Consider the following 1,218-nt stretch of genomic DNA (forward strand, 5'->3'; position numbering starts at 1 on the left):
AGGCTAGAAAACTCTATTGAAACGGAATGTGATAAAAATGATGACAACGAAAGCGATGAGGTTGATTTCTGGGCTGAAATAGGTCAGTCAGATGACCATATGCATCTATCAATGACAAAATCTCAAATCGAAGCATTTGCAGAACCTGAAAGCAATATCAACGAGGAGAATCTTCCTGATAGTAATGTGAACAATGAAATCGAAGATGGCTGTCGCAACGAAGAAACTATTTACAATAAATTTTCTGATGACAATGAATCTAGTGAAAGTGAATCGGAAAGTAAATCTGACTCTAGTGATGAATCCTCAAGCTCAGAAGATTCATCATCAAGCTCAAGTTGTGAGGAGGACGAAGAAGAAGGCAGGACCTTTGTCTTTTATCAAGACAATGGAAATAAAGATGATTTATACTATAACGATTTGAAACCTACCAATCCTCCAGAGATACGAATTCAAACGAACGATGACCAACACCACGAATATTGTACAAACGAGGCACAAGTTACAAACTGTGCTCCTACTCTTGAACAAGAGGTGGAAATCAGATCTCAAGTAATTACAAGTGACAGAAGTTCAACCAGCTCCGAACAATGTTGTTCTTATGAAACACAAGAAACACACGACAAGACTGAAGTTGTTACCAACACACTGCACGTACAAGAAAGGAGAAGAAGTTCTCAATATTTAGATGAAAGTGAAGAAGATGATTCAGGAGTAACTTCAGACATTAGCCGTCATGTTTCAGAAACGGATTGTTCTTATGAAACACAAGAAACACATGACAAGACTGAAGTTGTTACCAACACCCTACACGTACAAGAGAGGAGAAGAAGTTCTCAATATTTAGATGAAAGTGAAGAAGATGATTCAGGAGTAACTTCAGACATTAGCCGTCATGTTTCAGAAACGGATACGGATCATGATCAAGAGTACACAGAGCTGAAGAAAATGAGCCCTTACAAGAGAGCAAATACACATTCAAGATTGTACCAATTACTTCAGGATGAATGTGAAATGGAGAAATTGGATACATCTTGTGACACTACAGTTCCTAATAAAGAAAACTTATCACTACCTCTAGGCTGCAATTCTATTGACAACAGCAATGTGTCTACCCCTACATCTCCAGTTGTTTCTGATAAACTTGTGAAAGAGCTGGTTCAAAGTCTTCTGAACAAGAAGAAAGGTAGAGTATTCCGTAATTTGCCAATTGAGAAA

General features: G+C 37.8%; 1 protein-coding gene across 1 annotated transcript; it reads left to right on the forward strand.

Annotated features, from left to right (window-relative positions):
* Positions 1 to 111: 111 nt before the first annotated feature.
* LOC103523066 (suppressor protein SRP40-like) lies at positions 112 to 1,186 on the forward strand (the record flags this gene model as incomplete). Its single annotated transcript, XM_008488141.1, has 1 exon — positions 112 to 1,186. A coding segment is annotated over exon 1 (1,075 nt), but the record flags the coding sequence as incomplete, so codon positions are not given.
* Between the last annotated feature and the right edge of the window lie 32 nt (positions 1,187 to 1,218).

Source organism: Diaphorina citri, unplaced genomic scaffold (genome assembly GCF_000475195.1).
Source record: "Diaphorina citri unplaced genomic scaffold, Diaci psyllid genome assembly version 1.1 scaffold14717, whole genome shotgun sequence".
NCBI lineage: Eukaryota > Metazoa > Arthropoda > Insecta > Hemiptera > Psyllidae > Diaphorina > Diaphorina citri.